The sequence below is a fragment of the Hylaeus anthracinus genome, unplaced genomic scaffold, assembly GCF_026225885.1.
Source record: "Hylaeus anthracinus isolate JK02 unplaced genomic scaffold, UHH_iyHylAnth1.0_haploid 4, whole genome shotgun sequence".
NCBI lineage: Eukaryota > Metazoa > Arthropoda > Insecta > Hymenoptera > Colletidae > Hylaeus > Hylaeus anthracinus.
In genome coordinates, this window is record NW_026535289.1 from 8,949,779 (window position 1) to 8,966,108 (window position 16,330).

A 16,330-nucleotide genomic window follows, 5' to 3' on the forward strand; every position below is an offset into this window, starting at 1 on the left:
GCATACGCCGAACCGGGGTAGATTCGCCCCAAAGTCTGTCGCGAAGTCGCCAGAGGAGAAACGATGAAGTATTCGATGTCAGAAGTCGTCTGAATCGGGCGATCGCGATGTGTTTTTTATATTTTTGTTTGTTTCATCTAGATGAACCGATGGAGCCGCTTAGGAATGACCACGAATAAGCTCTTTCCCCATTCAATTCGGCCTAAAGGCACATTAACTGGTTATCTATAGCCGATGAGGAAAATTGATAAAATTCGTTCCACTAAATAGTCAGAATATTGTGGCTCGCACGTTTAATTATGCAAACGCTATTAAAAGCAAATCGTCTAAACGAAGTTAATCGCCGGGGGGATCGGTTACCGCATCGGGGCAGATCTCTATCGTCGTCGGTGTTAATTCTTGAAGGCTGTTTAATATAATTCGTAAACAGGGCTCCGTGAAATTCACTAGCTCGCCTACCTGCGCGCCACGCACGATACATTACGCGATTATGTACCAATCATAACGCAGATACATATGATTAGTCTATTCCTGCGCGTGGTACGCAGTCAATGCTCCGATGAACAGGTTACAACGCCTGGTATCTTCTGGCGAACAAGCGCGAATTAACCTTGCCGAAGGAAAACTTGCCCCGGGAACAATGCGTTCGCATGCTAACAATTTGTTCCAGAATATTAGCGCGATTGGTATTGTTGCAGATTTTGGAAGAAAAGAAACATAACGTTCCACGTATATCTCTATTTAACACTAAACCTACCGACATTCATTTGTAACTATTTCTACCGAGATGGTACAAATGACTAATCTGAAAGACACTTTTTCCAATTAAATGCAAAATTGGTTTTGGATACTACAGTTTGAAAACGGTCATTTCACCGGTCGTGGTAGGTTTTAAATATTGCCACCTACAACTGCGGAGGGTTAAAAGTGCTTTTATCAAAGCAGCTGGCGATTCTTACACTGCCGTATTCTCCTCGAAGAGGACACAAACGTTATGCGGGCGCAAGACGAACGATCTTCCTTTGTGATCTCCCTAGTATCGACTTGAACGAGTGTTCAGCTGGAACCACCAGTTTTAAGAGGGTTCTAAAACGTCGATTATTGCCGGAGGACTCGAAGATGGCACAGATGGTCATCCACGTAAGTGCTAGCCGTGTGACACGCATCTAACTTCGGCTATCGGACGAGGCCAGGTGCCTTCGGCGCGTTTAAAATAGTCGAAATATGTCAAAAACCGAGAACACTTGGAGCATTTGGATGCCTAAAGTATCTAGAAGACTTGAAACATCCGGTACACCTAGAGGAAGGAGAACACTTGAAGCGTATGGAACTTTCGGTATAGCTGGAGAGTTTTGAATGCCAATGACGTTTGGACCGTCTAGGACATTGTAGCAGTCTCTACTAAAAATAAGGCACGGAGATTCAAACCCACGATCTTCGGGTCCACAGTCAACCGCTTTTGCTACATGACCAATCCTGCACCCTACGATTCTTGTTCTTGTTTGACTCCGTATTCTTGGGTATGGGGGATGCGATATTACAATATCGAGAATATTTTGATCAGTTTGAGCACCTGATGGAGGATCTCCAGAGCACCCGAGTTAGGCTTGAAAGAAGTTTCGATTACCCGAGTCTGTAGCACTGTCATGTGTATCTTTTCCGAGCTCATAGCTACGAGAAAAATCGTTTAACGACCCCCATATCAGTCGAAACTATAGAGAACCATCTTCGATGATCGAGCAAGGTTGGATTGGACGAATCTCGGTCGGAAGGCGTCGGTATTCCCATCACCGTCGCAGAACAACGAGGCCGAGGCTTCGCTGCGAAACACGCGGAGGAGGGTCTACGTTTGGAGTGGGTTCCGTTGGTACGGGCGACCGCGTCCCCGGTTCCAGCGACGGGGGCACCATGGAAACGACGCGGCCGGGTCCCATGCTGCGCTAGGAAGCATATATCCTCCGCTATCTAAATAATTATCGCGGCCATTACCATCACGTGGCGTTGTCCGGTGGAACCAACGACGCGACGTTGCGCCCCACGCCGTAATACGGCCGGGAATTATTATCTATATGCCTTACGCTCTTCTCCGAGCACACGTGTGCGTGGAAGCGTGTATCGGTAGGTGCAGGCTACCGTATGGAAGACCACGAATGTGACGACCTACCCGCTGTTCGCCGCCCGGCCACGTCTACCTCGTGTCAAGAAGGACGCAACAAACGGAAAACGGATTGGGTTCTTTCGATGCTGGGCTACTCGACATCCAACCGCGCCAGGAGACGAACCGTCCTCTCCCGCGAGCCTTATTGATCGCGCACTTACGCCGACATGTGTCGCGATACTTATCGTAAGTCGTGTACGTATACCGTGCAACCATGTTTCGTCGGGTCGACCGATGCGCTCGAGTATCGCTACGTCCTCGCTAGAACGACCGGCGAACTCAGTTCCATTTTTTTGTACGCTGACCTACCCGGAGTTCTCGAGATTCGACTGGTTGATCCCTTCCGGGTGTACTTGTTCTCGAGGATCGCGAGATCTGGGCTCAGGTTAGGTCCAGGATGCTGTGACGTTTACAGAACAGGGAACTGGTTGTCGATGTTTGGTGGTTCTAAGACCTTTGGTGTCAGAGGCATTACTTCCACACGCCTTAGACACTCTGTATCCGAACTATTCGTTTCGTTCGCCGTATTCCTCTTCGAATGTGCTCAAGGAGAAAGCCAGCTGGCCTGAAGAAGTTGGAGGTAGCTTTCCCTAAAAACGTCGGTAGTTCTTACCGTAATTCTATCTCTCCTCCTTTCAGTCACCAGAACCTGACGATGTATCGCGGTGCAAATTACAGTCCTCTGTTCACGCTCGATATTACACCTCATCGGAGCCACGGGATCGGCCTGGGCTCGGAACGACCGCGATTACCCCCAGGAGGAGCTATAAAGAGGTTCGACGTCGTAAAGCAGACGAATTCGGGGCTTCCCCACCGTGGAACGCACGGGACACGAATACAACATTAGAGGGTATAGAAAATTCTTGTTCACCGAGGAGGAATATTTAATTCAAAGGTTAAGGGGAGGAGGACGCGAGGCCCGCGGCGAACGCGTAAAAGAGAGAACGTCGTTTCTGAAAGTACGAGAGGCTGGTGGCTCCTGGTGCCGCGCGGGTCGGCCTCGCAGTTCCCTCTCAGCTCGAGGGTAAAGGCACCGCCAATTAGCTCGAAATAATGAACGCATTTCGGCGTCTTTTGTTTTGCTTCCGTTCTCCGCCTAGCTAGCTAACAGAGCGCCCGGAGCAAAAGCGTGGCATTACAATGGAGGAGATTCTGTTTCAGAAATTTACCGCGCACGACGACGCCGATGACGACGACGACAGAGGTACATTACGGCGACCTGGATCGACGGCGTAAAAAACGCCTCACTACTTCCAGCACGAAATTATTTCGTTGAGTGCGAACCCTGAGGTAACCTTGGTATCCGTTTTGCGGAGAAGTCTGAATTAATTCGGAATTACGAGAATATCGTTATTTGCAGATAACGATGAGGTAACGTGTAAACTGTGGGATTTTCAAATATCAGATCTCAGAGAGAAGAAACTGTACACCAAGAATTCAAGAGCTGCGTAAAATTCAGCGTAAACGTTCGAGTCGGAAGAATGTTCCTCGGTTTCGCTCCTCGAGTCGCTGAATTTATGCGCAAAGACCACGTCCGGTACGAAGGCGCGAACCTTCGAGGAAGATCTATGCGATTGGCACGTAACGCGGAGGGAGGGGTAGGGATATTAATCTCGACAAAATGCTACTTTCCTACGTTAATTTTCTAGCTTTTGTTCGGTCGTGGGCGTGCACGCGTAGGCGTACAGCCGTGACGAACGAGCACGTGAACGTTGCGCGAACACCGCCGCGAGAGCTCAAGGTTTTCAGCGGTTTCCAGCTCGTCGCGGGCTCCGCCGTGGCAATCTTATCTCGATAACAACGTGGCCGATGCCGAAAGAAAGAAATCGCGCCGCGGTGTCGTGTAATATTCCCGTTAACGGGGCGATTCGCCTTTCACCGTGCAATAAACGGCCCTGCCCTCGCGACGTTAACTAGTTTCCGCGCGAATGCCCAGGAACGTTTGGTTAGCACCCTTGGACCACGCCGTGGAAATAGAAAATTGCAATTTTATCGGGGTGTTCCAGACAATATTGCACATTTCGAAACACTTATTTACCGTGCGACACCTACAAGGAAACACAATTTCGAGCACGATGATCTACAGTTTTCCGCTATCGAACTGCGGTCAATCGCATTCCTCCGCGACACCGCACAGGTTTTTTTTTAGCCATCCACCTACTGAGCAACACATATATTTGTGCGATATATGATCCGTTCATTGCACAAATCGATTAACTCCATAAAACAAAAAGTTGAGAAATGCGATGAAATGATGTACATTGCTTTTTTAAATTCCTTTATAATATAAATTCAAATAAATATTGTATAATGCATAAATACAGATGTAGATTTCATCTAACGGTATATGAAATTAATACGTAAAAATAGCATCATAGCATATGGGACTGATATGACCTGGCAGCTTCAAGGCAAAAAATCATGGATAGAGGACGACGCAGCTCTAAACAGAGTTACGTCTGAATTCAAGAATTTCAAGCCCAGAATTTACTAAAGGCCGAATCACGAGAGATTAGGGTGCATTACAGGTTACAGGAGGCTCGGGCGCAGATAATCCGTACGGTCCAGGCCGCGGTCATACCGAGCGGTTGGCCAGCGGAAAAAGAGCGAAAGAGAGGCGGGAGGAACGGTTGGAGGAGGGGTTGGGAGGATGGGGCGCGGAGAGAATCTCGGGAGGGCAAAAAGCAAGCGGCGCGATCGAGTGAGAACGATTCAATCAGGAGCCACATAAATCTCCTCCCCGCGGACATCCCGAACCCGGTCGGTCCCTCCGGTACCAACGGGGTTCCCTTCTTCTTTCTTTCCACCGTTCCACGATCCACCTTCGTTCCCGAGACCTCGTCGTCTCCGTTCCCCTAAGGGCGGCGGGCAGCGGCTCGTCCTCCTCTTTCTCTCGCGTTGGCTGGCTGCTCGCCGCGAGTCTCTTCGGCGTGCACCTCCCCAACCGACCGTGGTATTAATTATGCGCCGTGTGCGCTCGCGGGCATTCCACGGCCGGTACCAGTATTTGCGGCATTGTTAATCCGCGCTCCTCGTCTGCTACCGTTTCGTTTGTGTTCCTCTCGGCTCTTTTCCTCTCTCCAGCGCGCAGGATCCCGCTTGCGCGACCAGCTAGGCGAGGCGTTCTCTTTTTTTGCCCCTCGACTCGGATCCTCGCGTGGCTAGGAGTCCGCACCCCTGTCCGCGGTGTTCTCCGACTTCTTCGACGATCATCGTCCTCTCTTGTTCGGTGAATAGCCCCGGGCGGAACGCGATTCCTGCTCGTCTTCCTCGAGATTCGATGGCAGAGTTTGGTTTTAAAAAACCCGAGGACTGCCACGACCTCGAGAAAAATGTCTTCCATCCGTCCTGGCCAGCAGTGACACGCAGATGGTCTCCGGAGGAAAGTTTTGCTCTAACGGAGACGTTGTTAAGAGGAAGCCTCTGCGATGGACACCGGGATAAAGACTTTTACGTTGAACGAACTTTGATGGAGATTTGATAGGGACGGCGAAGAGTTTGTTTGTTATAGTCGAGGAACACCCAGGAAATTATATTCCTGCGAGCACGTTTGTTGTCGATGTTGTCGACGTTGTCACGCTACACACAGGCACCATCCCGAAAATGACTAGGCAACTTCCAGTGCGAGGACTCTTCCTCGCGTTCCTACGAGGACACAAACTCTCGAGAGTGAAATCCTCGAGTAGACAACCACGAGCGAGCCCAAAGACGAAATGGTCGCGAGGGATCGTTCGTTGGTCTCGAAGGCTACGTAAATATCCGGTTTTTTCGTCGCTTTCACGACGATTTCGCGCCCAGCGATGTCGCTCCGAAGTTATTGCCCCTCGGTTTAACGATACCTCTCCTAGCGGCGATCGCCTGTAAGCGCTTCTAAACGACGCGCGCGAGGATTAGACGATCCCCGGGCCGTAAGTCACCGGGCGACGGAAACCCGTTTTTATCGAGAGATCAGAAAGTCGGGCCAGCCTCCCGGTCGAATTCTTGGTGACGAGCGAACACGACCGTGACCTTTCGATAGATGTCGCGGAGATAACGCCAGACATCGAACTGTGTTCGCGTTTGAGAAATCGGAATCCCCGTTGGCACGCTTGCGTCTCGTTGAGGTGCCCATGTGCTTTTATAATTCATTCATTCTTTGTACATAGTTTATAGTACAACTGTATATTATTCAAATTTCATTTTCATTATGCAGATTATTCAAGAATCACTGGATAATAAGTCAGAATCAAAGGGGTATTGACCAGAAGAATACTTTATATTGGAAACACGTCAATTCCAGGAGCACAGCAGCTGCCAAAGTTTATGAATTAACTTATTAATCAGTCTTTTAGTATCGCAACTTTAATATCTCTTGGATTTCGTGATTCTCTCTACTTCTTGCCTCTTTTCTCGCCATCGGTCTCCCTCCGACCGGTCGGAGGCGCGTCATCGCTGACATAATTGTACGCGGCGGTGATGTACGAAGGCCGAAGTCGACGTTGATTACGTTCAAGCGGGGAACACGTATACGTCCATCGAGGAACGAGGTTTCGTAATTCTCCTGGAGCGGAAGAACGCAGAGAAGGGGTCGGAGCGAGTGTCGGAACCGTTAGGGACTATAAAGTTAGGCGGCCTGTCTCCTCGATCACACCTAAACGCTCCGCTCGAAGGGAGCTGCTTATTTGTGGCTGCGAGATAAAATCGCTCGCGCCGTTTTAATAATTCACCCGCGACGCGTTGTGAAACGCGCGCGGAGAGACGAAACGGCGCGCGAGCACTCGAATTTTGGCGCGTTCGACGCGTGTGGAGCCGATAGGAATCGACAGAATCGATCTAAATCGTTCGGACAGGTTTTATGGAAATAACAGTTTTCATGTAATATTATATAGAGGATGGACAAAATAATACGAGCACCTGTAATCAATAAATATGGGGGTAGCATTACTTTCGGAGGCAAATGGTGGCTCAAGCCCGTATTAATGGAACAGGTGTTCGTATTATACAACCCAATCCCTGCACCTACTTATGTATGTCAAATGGCCTGTAACTCCTTTCGAATACCTCGGATGAGGCATCCCCATGGATCCACTCTTGTCGACTACGCATGACTTACCTGAAACAAAAAGAAAAAACCGCGTTGGCGTCAAAGAACAACAATATTAGCTTGGAAAACCTCTTGGCATCAAAAACCACATCGTGGTCAACGAATTCCTCGCGCAGATCGCGGATTTCACTTCCCTGATCTAACCATTTGCTCGATCTCCCGATCCGGAGAACACTTGTCGTTCAACTGTAAGGTCACGCTCAAATATCACGGTACCTACAGCGTGTCCGAAACCGAACGGTTTACCGGCACGAGGTTGGAACACGGTTTCGAAAAAATTCTCGAAAACACGACGCCATAAAAAAGACGCGAGGCGGACACACTCGACGCGACGTTTTTCCCAGCCGCTGACAACTATAGCGACGGCACTCTGGCGTAATTAATGGCGGTTCACCAGGCGGTGAGAGCATCCAGAATCCCATTTTCGTGGGATGATTGATTCAATTGCATCCGCGTGCCGGCCGCGCGGGACATTTCTCACCTCGTCGAGGACCCTGCTAACCCCGTTATTATTTTCAGGTCTGCGGCCTGTGTTTTTCGTCCCGCGGCGGGCCGGTATAAACGCCATTTAAATAAATGGTACTTTTAAACCGATATATTATGCGTCGGGGCAGCTATGCTCCCGGCCCTCGTTCCGTCTCCGTTTGTTTCGGTCACTGGTGCCCTTTCTCTCTCGGGCGCGAGCAGCAGCAGCCGTCCGAGCGGAGTGATGGACTGCCGGGAGTGCACATGGGTGGCTGATTCTCCGAGAGTGCATGGATGCACTCTTTGCGTTCGCAGAGGGAGAGAAAGCCCCGCGGAGAGACGGGGGTGCGCCGCGTGTCCCGGCACAGAGTGGATGTTTTGACAGCGAGTCGCCCTAATCGGTCTTTCCACTTTGCTCTGACGTACGGCCCGGCTGCGCTGCCCAGAGATTTCTAATTGCCCGGGAACGAGCTGGGTAGTTTATTCGATGCCCGAACGGAACCAATCGCGGCGACAAATGTGGGTGTCGGAGAACGCGACGTCGTCTTGAAACGATCATGGAAATTACGAATTGGGGGAGGCAGGTGCTGATGTTTCGAGAGGAAAGTGTTTATTCCACGGGTAACGCAATTTCATCATTTTTCGACGAAATTCTGCTGCAGTCAAACTTCCATCAGATGCCTAATAAAGTAATGTTTCTTAAGAATCAAGTAATACATACTTTAGGACTTTTGCAGGATGTACGATAAGGTACGATAAAAGTTTTAGGTGCTGAGAGAAAAGCTTTTCTACTAAATTGTACCACGAGTTGGTCGTTTCGAGGGGCTACGCAATGTCGAATTCGTATCACCTAAGCACGTACATGCAACCCTTCGACTCGGAAGCGGTACGATAACGTGGTCCCCAAACTAAGGAAGGTTGCTCATGCCTGACTTAAAGCAACCAACGAAACCAGGCACTCGTTTCGGTTACCGGAGGATACAAGCCGTGAGATCGTAATTTTGCGTAACAAATTCGTGCCTCGGCCGGCATACCGAGAGTCCAAGCGAACGCGGGGGTGTGCTCGAGGCGGAGACGGTCGTCGTTGGAGGGTGATGTGTGGAGGCGACGAGAGGATTACGCGTTAGTTTGCGGACCATCCTCATGACGATATACAAGAAGAAAAGAAGAAACGCGATGGGACCACGAGGGAACGGGAAGGGAGTCAGGATGGAAGCGGGACCGTACCGCAAGAATGTTGAGCCCGGAACAGCGTGGAGACACGCGGAGACACGTGTAGGTTGGAAGCAAACTATATAGGGATAGCCGAAAGCACGCGAATGTTCCGTGCGCTGTCTGTTACTCCCGTTACAGTTGCTCCTCTTCCTCCCTTTTCTCTAAATCTCTACGGGCCGCGAAGTGGCTCGGTTTTCCAGCTGCGCGGCTCTCGTCAACGTGACGGCGGCGGCCACCCTCGACGAGCGTCGGCATTCCCCGCAAAAAAGCTCGCTCCCTCGCGTACATAATGGGCCACGTTGACTCCGTGGGGACCGTTTTTTGGACGGGCGGCAATGCGCTCCAACGGGGGAGAACCGCGGGCCGAGCCGAACCTCTCTTTCTCTCTCTCTCTCCATCTCCTTTTCTCGGCTGTTATGCCTCTCTCCGGTTTCCGCCTACGAGCGAAATTCCGGCCAAGGGGACCAGCAGCTTTGTCTTCCGACGGCGTCGTGGAAAGAGAAATTGGCGTGGACTCGCCGCGTTGTTCCAGATCCTCGACGGGGACCGTTCGATGCTATCAGCCGAGGCACTTCGACAGATTGGACGACCGCTCGACCAGAAGTAAATACCACGGAGCTGGCAATGCCGTGTCGCGACGAGTCCCGATCTAATCGCCGCCGTGTGCCTTGAAAAGCGACCAACGCGATCCTGGTAAATTGGAGAACACCGACCGAGCTCTACTTACGACCGCAGCCTGAAAACTGTGCGATCCGGTACAAACAACGCGCGATTGTTTTCCTTTTTCGAACGGTATGCGAGGAAGTACACTCTTACATTTTAGAACCACTCGAAGGACCTCCACAGGGAAACAGGAAGGGTCACGCTGGGTCAGTCTAAAATTTGGATTAGGGAAGAAATGGGCGATCAACTTTTACATTAAATTCAAACAAACCTACCTAGTGTGCAATTTTTCAATTCCAGATCGACAAAAATCAATTGATACACAATGAGCTCATAAATGACAAACAAGTATCGACATTTGCAGAAACCACATTACTTTCTGGTCCTCCTAATAGGTAAATAACACCGTTATAGTATTCTTTAACAACATGCAAGTCCCTATTGTAAGTAACCAATAGGATTCAAATCCGTATAGGATTTCTGTGATCCTCGATCCTGTGATCCCTCGTTTCGTAAAGGTCGCGCGATCGGCCACCAAAGAGACAGGCGACGTTCGCCGAGCACCGCCGAAAGGGAAAACCGCTAATTGGCTGGTGCTACTGAACGCGGAGGGGGTCCCGAAGGGACGCAAACTTAGAAACCGCGCGCGTCATCGCGGGTCGTAAAAGAAAGAGGCGGATAGAAATGGAGAGGGAAAGTCGGGGTAGTTCATCACTGCGCGAATCGGCGGTGTAGCGGTCATAGCGTGAATCCCAGTCGTTCTATCACTGTTAAGAAGCAGTCGGTGTTCCTCTTCTAGCGCGTCGGCTCTCGTCTTGGCCACGTCTCGCTTCCTACCTCCGCCTCCCTTATTTCTCGCTCGGTGGCACCCCCTTTTCGTGGCGTCGCCTTTCAAAAAAGCTGCCTCTGCCCCGCGCATAGACGCGAGAGGACAGGCTGCTTAATGGCGACGATTACTCAACGGATCGAACGAGCCGCGGCCTCGTGCCCGACGTCGCCCGTAACGAAATACCAAAATAACGTCACCAATAAATATACCGAGTGCGGTTGTAACCGTGCCGGTTGGGAAACCGCCTCGTTCGTTCCATACTCCGTTGCTCGAACGCTGATGCTGCTACCAGGCTGACAAACGGCTCCAGAATTAACCGGCTCGTTTCTCCAAACTGGCTGCCTTTTACGTCTACGTCGACAGAGGTACCATTGGAAATTCAAAACGACCTCTTTTCGCGTGGACGCTCCCGCGATAACTCGACGAAACTCAGAATGGTCGACTACTAGGTACGTAACACTTCTCGATAGACCTATGGGAAAAATTTCATTTGAAGCTCGGAATGTGTATCATCTTATTTCACGTAATACCCTCGATCAAAAGGAAACGTCTGTTTACAAAACAATGACTCATTCTATCACGCGAAAAGCCGCATACACCGCGCAAATAATGAAAAGAAATCGTGATTGAGCTCGAAAGACAATAGGTCATGCGCGATTAGCTTGGACGTCGCCGGTGACAAAAGCGGGACTCGGAGTGAACGTAAATTACCTCTCCGAGGCAAAGTGAGTTATTTGCGTGTGACTGATGGAACGCGCCAGCTGAGGAGGCCCATTGGTTAAACACGCGTGCTCGCGTCCGGCTGCCGTCATCCCCTTTTCTCTCGTCTTATCTCGAAACGCGACCACCGACGATAATTGTCAAAAGGTCTCGTTTGGCTGTTGTGCTCGAACCAGTCACGTGAACTCCGACAGTGGCACGCGATTCCAGAAAAGACGATCGACGCCCGTCTCCTGTGAAACCACGACAACATATTTGCAGGCTGCTCGATGCACAGCGGAGAATTATGGCGCGGTAGCGATGGGATCGAACGCCGCGAAAAAAGTGTGCTGGGATTCTAAGTTGCAAAGATTCAAATTAACTGTTAGACTTCGAGCTGATAGGTTCGAATAAGGCTCGAATCGTTTAGGGGCGCAGAAGGGCCTCGATTATTGCAAGAAGATTCCTGCAATAATCGAGGCAGTCGATTCAATGAATAAAACTCACTTTGATCTTGACTCCGATTAGAGTGGACGCACCAAACTCGGCCCCATCGCTACAGGGCAACGGATGGTGGGGATAATGACGAGTTTGGCGAACAGGGACATCGGATGACAGTAAACGCTACCGAGCGGGCCGAGGTGTCGCCTTCGAAATTCGAGGGTGCGATGATACCGTCACGCGACCACGAAGGGGAGTGATCCGCGCGATAACCCGTAATTGTCGTTATTGCCAGTGAGTAAGTTGTAATTTAGTCGTACGATTACGTGAAAAGTTGAGGCAATTCGAAGCCTGTTCCTCGCGTCAGGCGATCGCACGTATATTTTCGGAACGGTGCTTCCTTTGACAGTTCAGCGGAGTTTAAACCATCGAACCTGTTCCTCGATCCGATGGAATCGTGTCTTTCGAGCCGAGTTAACGATCAGGAAATGAAACGAGGATTAAACAATACGAGGTCTTCATTAAGAAGATTCTTCTGCAATTAGTTCAGTTATTTATTAGCGTTCCAGTAAGTTCTTCTTTACATTTGCATCAATTTCTTTTATTCGTTTCTTTAAATTTTCAATTTCACCGAATTACACGGTTATCTGCGTTACGATAGATGCACGTTCCAAGGGAACGATCATAACCGATGGTTTCAATGCGTCAGTGACGAGGGCGGAGACGAAAGCGTCGACGGTACAAAAAGCCCAACCTCTGAACTTTTACGACGGACATTAGACGACTACTTGTTTCTCTTACTTCTTCTGCAAACACTCCGAAAGTTGATATAAGGACGATAAAACGAAGCTGGAGTTTACGGCTCTCGAGGCGTTAAGACGAGAGGAAGTTGTTAACCAGAAACGGCGACAGAGCCTCATCGTTGATGTCACTCGTGCGTGCCTTGAAGACCGAGTATTTTTAAAACGATCGGCGCGAAAGACACTTATCGCCGTGGAAAGTGTCTTTCCACGAAGTAACCTTTTCTGGAGCGCGATGGTATCGAGCAATGATACATTCTATCGGTCAAAAGCGAATAGAAGAAATTGGTTCAAAATCGCGCGAAGATTGCATCGATAAAAGAACGCATCCCCGTATTTCATCCGTGAGAGATCCTCGGTGAGCGTAATTGATGTTAATCCATCGCCGTCAATTATCCCCCTTTTTCACACCGACGCTTCCATCATCAATCTGTTCGAGTTCATGATTTCGTTCAATGTAACGAGATAATTCGAACGGAGCACGTGCCGGGTCGAGCGGACGTCCTCCACGGAAATCGTCTCATTTCTCCTTAGAAGAGTATGCCAACCGGTCCGTAAGTTAACGATCCCATTAATTAGTTTCGTTTCGTTAAGCGAGGCACGAAATCTTGTGTCGTTGCGCGAGAGAGAATTAAGCGAAATAATTAGACAAATTAGGACAGGCGGCAGGGGTGGCTGGGTTGAAGAAATCATTTATCATTAGGATCCGCTATTAATTCCTCGTTAATTCCTCCTTTCCTCGTCAAGCAAGATAAACGAGTGGCTCCGACGGTCTCGTAACGCTTGCTCGCGGGCTCTCCGAAGGGCCCCGGGAACCTGAATGGAGTATGTACCTCGTCGCTCCTCGAGGCGCCCAGGGGCAGGGAGACAAGCCGAGGGGGGGAGTAAAAAGAATTGTGCAACGGCGAAAGAGATACGAGACCGATAAAACGTTGATTGCATTGAAAAAAAGGATACAATGATAAATGCCGCAGAATATAATGGAGAAAACACAACGGGCGCCTGCTACGCGCATTCGCGAGGAAGACGAAGCGGACGCGGGAGAATATGAACCAGCAACGGAGAAATTGGAGAATTCGAGCGTCACTCGACGAGCAAAGACACAACGGCTGATGTTTCGGTGTAGTTTGCTCCACGAATAAAGCAATTTTATCATTTTTCAACGGAATTCTATTGCAGTCAAATTTCCAACAAATGTTTAATAATGTAACGTTTCTTAAGAATTAATAATACATACTTCAGGGCTTTCGCAGTGTCGAAGAAAAATAATATCAAGTATTTTGAGGGTTTCCCTTTGCGTGTACGCGAGGCGATGAGCCTAATGTTATACCTGCGAACGTTCACCCCCACCGGCACCGTTCAATTTTATTGCAATTCCAGAAAGGTTCGAACAACTCTTTCTCTGCATTTTCAGTCTGTAAGAAACTCTGTAACAGTCAAGTCACCGCGTTTACTTGGTGGTTGACTAAATTAACATCAAACACATATAATAATATTTCCCTTGAGTAAAATACCTTCTCTGTACAAAATCAATCTTTAATAGGCAGGGTGTACCATAAGGTTTTTCGGCGAATTTTGTATCGCGTCGATACCCCGAGCGTAAAAGTTAAACGCTATGTAACGGGTCGCGAGAAAGACGTGGCGAGAGGAGGCAAGGGCGAAAAGTTTTCTGCTCGAGAGGAGGCAAAAAGCTGAAAGGGGCCGACCAGCGGGACGGGAACCGGCACAGGTGGTTATTATGCCATCGATGGCACAGGTGAGAGCTGTTTGTTTTAAGCTCGAAGAGAAAACCGAGCCCCTACATTCTCAAACACGCTCCTCGAGTGGCTCTCCACGGGACGCCCGATACTCTCTACACGAGGACCATTGTAATACGGTACGTCCCTGAAGAGCTCGTGGCCACTCTCGAGAGGCCTTGATGTTTTGCCGGTCCTCTCGACGATTCTCGAAAAAAAGGAGCATCGCCAACCCTCGAGTGTATCCGTCTACACTGCACGCATGGCCTTCTAAGGATTTCCATACGTGTTCCTCCGCAGGAAACACGTCGCGGATGTATTGCCTTGGCAACGAATGAGCACACCACCGTTAATGAATGCTACTGTTAAGTCCATCGTGGAAAGATGTTCCTGAAAAGTTATTATTACGATCATCTTCAGACGTTAAGTACATTATTAACACGAAGCTGAAAACGGATTTTCATTTTTAGAATAACTTCAGATTTCCTTTGTTCTTCTTCGCGTTCATTTTTGCAAATATTCCTTTGCACTGAACTCCCACAGGCATACTTTGTGAAACTCTCTGTACGAGACAGCGGTGAATCGCTCTTTTTAATGCAAGCGAGTAAAAGATTTACATCAACGCGCGCGCGCAATAATTATCCCAGCATTATGAGCTGCTAACGACCGTAATTAGAACTGTCGTTACTTTTATTAAGCGAGCAACGACGGCCGTGACTGCGATAAATCATACCGTGAACGCGCATAAATTGTGCGCACCGCTAGGATATGGAATAATAAACACGCTGGGAACGGGCGCTTATCCGCGATTTTCATTCCCTCGAATGGCGCTCCATAACCGATGGGGGTCGTTACTTTGGCGAATGAGTCGCAGAGAAATCTTGAAGTCGATTCAACCACGAAGAGAATGATTTTTTAATTGTACGATGAAAGATGTTCTTACATCTCACCCTGACATGCTGCATTATGCTGTGTTATGTTGTGTTTTCTATCCCGTTTTAATATTACTTTAATTTGTGTTCAGCACGTACTGTCCGCGTGCGAGAAAAACGCCACGAGCTCCGCCTGTAACCGATCTATTCGTGACGACTTAGCCAGTAAAGCAGTGGACTCGTTCATGACGAAACGCGCGGTGCCTGGAAGAGAAACTCCGTCCATTGATAAAATCTCTGAACGGATCCTCGAGTCGTGTGCTCGTGTCGTCTAGAATTATCGAGCAAATACGAGTGGGTCCCGCAAACCCGTGGCTTCTCCGACGCGCTACCAGAAAGACATGCGTGCCATGTAACGCGCACACGTATTCCCGATCCGAATGAGAGGCGGTCGTACGTCGGGATCCTGATGTGGCGAGACTAACCGATGCACGGCTCGTTGCCGCTGTCACCGAGGTACTATCTCACTCGTTGGTCCCGCATAAAGCTCGCGACTCCGTTTCCAGGGCCGGCTCTAGAGCTACTATGTCTCTGAGGCAATTCCTGAATTAGGTTCCCTCGTTATAACTCGTGTTACAAATTAAAATTATGGAACACGGTCAGCTTATCGATTTATTAAACACCAGAAGAAGAACTCCAAGAAGTGGTGGGGACAACACACGTGACAGTTACCGAACATTTTTTCACGAACCTTGTCATCGATGCGCTACATCTGGAGAACGTTTCAGGAGTGATTTACCAAAATATTTTGAAAGTATTTTGCAATTTTTACAGTGTCATTTTTCTCACGTGTAGGCTATATTTATGTGTACGTTGTTATTTCGTATACGTTGGTCTCTGTTTTACCTTATATTTCAATCATTATTTATTGAGGTACATCGACTTTTGTACATCGAGTCATCGATACCACTAACATTCAGATTCTGTACATATTATTGAGGATTTAAATTAAATTTTTGACATCCGTAAAAAAAAAATCAAATTAACTGAAGAAGGGCCGGTTTGCTCCTATACGATGTCGGCCCTGGCACCGTGCATGCGAGTTGGCACGCGTGTGTATCGAGTTCAAGTAGGTATGGCCAAGGGCCTCGCCACCCTCGTGAGGACACGGCCGAGACACGTCGCGGGACCGCGTCGCGCCAACAACCGAGTATTTATTAAGCGTGGCCCCCGTGCCGACAGTTATGACGTGCGCTTCGCGTTTATTTGTTTCTGCGCCTCGGCGAACAGCCGCTGATATCTATACCGTCTGTCTCCACCAGAGAACGAGAGGACGAACCCAGACGCGGTACGAGACGCGCTTATGGCC

The 16,330-nt window shown here is 49.2% G+C and overlaps 1 protein-coding gene across 4 annotated transcripts in view; it reads right to left on the reverse strand.

Moving 5' to 3' along the window:
- Positions 1-16,330, reverse strand: part of LOC128894509 (ankyrin repeat domain-containing protein SOWAHB) — an 81,682-nt gene that overhangs the window by 13,955 nt on the left and 51,397 nt on the right. The window contains exon 7 of one of the 4 annotated variants that reach the window (XM_054156286.1): positions 7,020-7,250. The exons of 1 other annotated variant lie outside the window; for it this stretch is intronic. In XM_054156286.1, coding sequence (XP_054012261.1) covers positions 7,236-7,250 — 15 coding nt within the window. In that variant the 3' untranslated portion in view covers positions 7,020-7,235. Of the gene's footprint in view, positions 1-7,019; positions 7,251-11,138; positions 11,367-13,658; positions 13,781-16,330 lie in introns of those variants that run through there. 2 more of the 4 variants (XM_054156285.1, XM_054156283.1) reach the window with 2 other exon arrangements.